We start from the raw sequence: 4,748 nt of genomic DNA, 5'->3' as shown, positions 1-4,748 counted from the left end.
AAGAAGAAAAAAACCAATCATGTTAATATAGCTCTTCTTCTGGCTGTGTGTCAAACAAGGAAGAGTATTAAATTAGAAGAAAGTAGAGACAGAAACAGGGTTAAAGGAATATACATTAGCACAAAAAAAAAGCAGCTATACAAAATAAGCTACAGGACAAGGTGTGGGAATGCATACACAATTTGAATGAGTCTGTACAGAGGGGAAAAAAAGGCTGTGGTAGAGGTGTCATGCAAAAAAAAAAAAAAGATCTTGAAAAAAATGCCATGGTTAAATAAACTTGATTAATTTTCAGGTTCCCAGAGTGATTCTGAGCTATGTCAACCCTGTCCATCCAGGAAATCTCAAATAGGAGCACAGCAATGGCCCCCACTTTCCTGCTAGTGGGTCTGCCTGGCCTGGAAGCTGCACCATCCTGGTGGTCAATTCCTCTCATCACAGTCTACCTTCTCTCTGCCCTGGGCAATGGTACAATCCTCTGGGTCATTGCCCTGGAGCCCACACTGCATCGACCAATGTACTTCTTCCTCTTCTTGCTTAGTGTGTCTGATGTCGGCTTGGCCACGGTGCTAATGCCCACCCTGCTAGGCCTGGCATTTGCTGACACTCATGCTGTCCCTGCCTCAGCCTGCCTCCTACAGATGTTCTTTGTTCATGTCTTTTCTGTTATGGAGTCTTCCGTCTTGCTCGCCATGGCCTTCGATCGGGCACTGGCCATCTGCCGCCCTCTCCGCTACCCAGCACTCCTCACCAATGGTGTCATTAGCAAGATTGGCGTAGCCATTGCTTTCCGATGCCTGAGTCTCCATCTGCCTCTGCCATTCCTGTTGGCTCACATGCCATATTGCCGTCCACAGGTTCTGACACATTCTTACTGCTTGCACCCAGATATGGCTCGCCTAGCTTGCCCAGGAGCATGGGGTGCGTTCTACAGCCTGGTTGTGGTACTGTCAGCCATGGCACTGGACCCTCTGCTTATTTTCTTCTCATATGGCCTGATCGGCAGAGTATTGAGAGGTGTGGGGTCCACTGAGGATCGCTGGAAGGCTGGCCAGACATGTGCTGCTCACCTCTGCGCTGTGCTCCTCTTCTACGTTCCCATGATCCTCTTGGCACTCATTGACAGATTCAAGCTACCACTCCCTCAGCCTGCCCATACTCTTCTCTCCTATGTCCACTTCCTGCTTCCTCCGCTGATAAACCCAGTTCTCTATAGTGTCAAGATGAAGGAGATTAGAGAAAAAATTCTCAAGAGGATACTGCCCACAAAGGTGGGCTGTGCTTGATGAGGAAAGAGCTCCCAAAACAAAGGCACCCATGACTGAAAAATCAATACGCCTGTTCACTTTGGCCCATTCACAGCTGTACACAAATTAGTTATATTTCCTCCAAGTGTGTATGTGCATGTTGAAGAAAACATTAACGTGCAGCGAATGGAAGTGATCCGTTTATTGTGGCACTATCTATCAACGGCATTAAAAAGAGCTACCTTGTAGCTCTTACCACAGTCATTCTACTATGGGCATGATTATTAATTCCATCGTGACTTAACATGGAACTGACAAGAGTGGAGAATTTAAAGCTGCATGGAAGAAGAGAGTGAAGAGAAGCCTCCTGCCCAACTGGATAGAGGATAGTTCCTCTGAGTTGTCATTCCTAAGTAGTATTCTTAGTGGTCCTCAGGGGAATAAAGATTTGTTATTCATGCTCTTCAAATCAAGAAAAGGATCATATAAGTCATCCGCCTGGAAACAAATTTAAGCATTTTTCATTATTCAGTTTTCAATTTTTAATCAAAAATTTTATATATGTATTTTAGTTGTTAAAATCCCTAGAAATTCAGAAAAATTAGCATATACAGGGAGAGGAAATCCCCCTCAGGAACAGTCATAGGGGAGGGGAATAAGGGGAAAATGGGAGGGAGGGAAGAATGGGAGGATACAAGGGATGGGATAACCATTGAGATGTAACAAGAATAAATTAATTTTAAAAAATTGACTAGCAAAAAAATAAGTAATGATGAATTTACATCACTCAAAGTTAACCATAGATGCTAATTGATTAATTAATGTTATAAATATAATGTTCTGAGTGGCATATAATCGTTTACACCTCTAATCCAAGTACTTAGAAGACTGAGATAGCAGGACTGTGAACTCAGGGCCAGCATGATCTGCATAACAAAACTATATAAAATGAGTGTGTATGTGTGTTTGTGTGCTTGTGCATGCATATGCACAATTATATGCAATTTGCAGATTGTCCTTTGGATGCCCTTATTCTTAGTTCTTTACTTCCTAGTGTGCCTGTTGTGTATCTTCATCCACACCAGATATTTTCCACTGTGGCTTTGAGCTTGGACATCTGCTTTGCTCCATTCTGTGCATATCTCAATTTGCTAACTTTTATATGTTATCGTGACTATTAATGTACATATATGAGGAGCTTTCCTAGTTTATAACATAATAGTTAGAAATATTCTACATGTATTTTGGGGGAGCAGAATCACAGTTTTCATTTCTTTATAGACCTCTCTAGATGACAAACATACAAGAAGACAATGTGACTTGGAGAGCCACAAGAGTGATGATTCCAGGGATTCATGGGATACTTGTGAAAGCTCTAAACCAAGACTTGATGCTTTTTAAAATTAAAAACAATATTTTGCATATTGTATATGTATATTCCTTTCCTTTCATCTGCTTGTTCTGATAATCAAAATGCCCCCAAAGCAGTCAGTACAGACTTCATTGATTCAAATGACTATATAACACTTGACAGCATGAGTGTATTTTAGTTTAGTCAACTACTTCCTATTAATGAGCATTAAAGATGTCTTCAGTTCACTGCTACTCCAAACAGTGCTCTAATAAAAATCCCTGCACAACTTCTTATGAATATTTTACATTAGTATTTCTATAAGGGTGCTTTCTAGGTCATTACTAATGGCTCTATAAGACTGTAAAGTTAAACTTTCAGTATAATGGTCCTTTCACAAAAGATCATATGTATGCAATTTTATACTCTAGAGAATCTAGTTTTCTTCCCTATCAATGAAATTGACTGTTATATTGTTTTTAAAATCTTATATATTTTATAATTATATATCTTTTTTTATTTTGAGTGTCCCAAGTAATGAAAAAGAATCTCTTTCATATGTCTGTTAATTATTCTGCTTCCTATCGCTATTTGTATCCTGTCCCATGAAGGGCCTACTAAAATTTTCTATTTATTTTTATTTATTTCTATTTATTTTTATACATTTAAGTTTACATTTACAAGGGATCTTAATTTCATATCTTTCCCATGTGATGTTTGTGTTTAATATTGTTTAGCACACAACTGCCAAACAAGTAATTTTACATAAACAATTTTACTTTTTTACTCCTTTAAAAATTTTTTGCCTTCCATTTACTGTTTACAAGAGGTTTTGACGTTTTAAGTCCACATATTTTTTATTAATTACATTTTGCCTTAGCAACTTAACACCATTCTATAGTGCATGCTGGTTATTTTCACATGCACACCTCACTTTTTCTTATCTCCCTCTCACCTTGTTTATCTCCCTTTCCCCTACAACTCTTTTTCTCACATTCGTGTCTGCTTTGTTTTGCCAACCACTGAATTTAACCAAGACTATCTGTGACCATAGATTTGGTGCTAACCAAGGAAGACTAGTGGGCTCTGCAGTTAGTACACGACTGAAGACAATGACTACCCCTTTACCAGAATCTATCAGTACAAAGCAATTCAGCAGCAAAGGGTGGAGATGTATAAGGCTCTTCCCCATTCTGAAATGTTGGCAGGATCTGTCTTCTGTAGATCCGTTGCAATTGACTACAGTTGCTGTGGACCTGTGACTGTAGTTCCTAGGCCATGCATAGGTGGCGCCACTTCACAGACTTTCTCCCTATCACCTTCAAATTCCCACATTCTTCCCAGCTCCCTCTTTCTCAACTTCCCCTGAACTTTAGTGTAGAAGAGGAAGGGTAACTGCCCTGTTTAGGGTTAAGCCCACAGCTATCAGTTAATTCTTAGCATATTGGTCATCCTTGGGTCTCCATTGTCACTCACTGCAAAAAGAGGATTATTTCATTAAGTCTGAAAGTAGATTTTTCTTTCTATAGGTACACACAGAAATTGGGCATGCAGCTTGATGCTATTTCAACTTATTTAAGCAACAGTAGTGTTTCCACCCTTGGACCTATGGCCTCCCATAGTATGGACTGTTGACCAGTTTTACAATACCAGACATGGCTCCCTTTTGTGGTGTGAGCCGTAATATTCAGTCAGAGTGCATTTAATTACTCCCGTGATAATTGTGCCATTATTACACCAATGGACATATCTTGTCCAGTTTTGTAGTTTGTAGGGCTCACAATTGAGTAAAACCGTTAGTCTTTTTTTTCCTTTTTTTTTTTATTAATTTATTCTTGTTACATCTCAATGGTTATCCCATCCCTTGTATCCTCCCATTCTTCCCTCCCTCCCATTTTCCCCTTATTCCCCTCCCCTATGACTGTTCATGAGGAGGATTACCTCCCCCTGTATATGCTCATAGGGTATCAGGTCTCTTCTTGGTAACCTGCTGTCCTTCCTCTGAGTGCCACCAGGTCTCCCCCTCCAGGGGACATGGTCAAAGGTGAGGCACCAGAGTATGTGAGAAAGTCATATCCCACTCTCCACTCTACTGTGGAGAACGTTCTGACCATTGGCTAGATCTGGGTAGGGGTATAAAGTTTTATGGC

At 40.1% G+C, this 4,748-nt stretch overlaps 1 protein-coding gene across 1 annotated transcript; it reads left to right on the top strand.

Annotated features, from left to right (window-relative positions):
• Positions 1-317: 317 nt before the first annotated feature.
• Positions 318-1,286, top strand: OR51S1 (olfactory receptor family 51 subfamily S member 1; the record flags this gene model as incomplete). Its single annotated transcript, XM_084752631.1, has 1 exon — positions 318-1,286. The coding sequence occupies one exon, from the start codon at positions 318-320 to the stop codon at positions 1,284-1,286; it is 969 nt and encodes a 322-aa protein (XP_084608757.1).
• Between the last annotated feature and the right edge of the window lie 3,462 nt (positions 1,287-4,748).

The sequence above is a fragment of the Acomys minous genome (assembly GCF_964271855.1).
Source record: "Acomys minous genome assembly, chromosome: 2".
Classification (NCBI taxonomy): domain Eukaryota; kingdom Metazoa; phylum Chordata; class Mammalia; order Rodentia; family Muridae; genus Acomys; species Acomys minous.
Note: the sequence above shows the minus strand (reverse complement) of the source record. Positions and strands in the feature narration are given on the sequence as shown.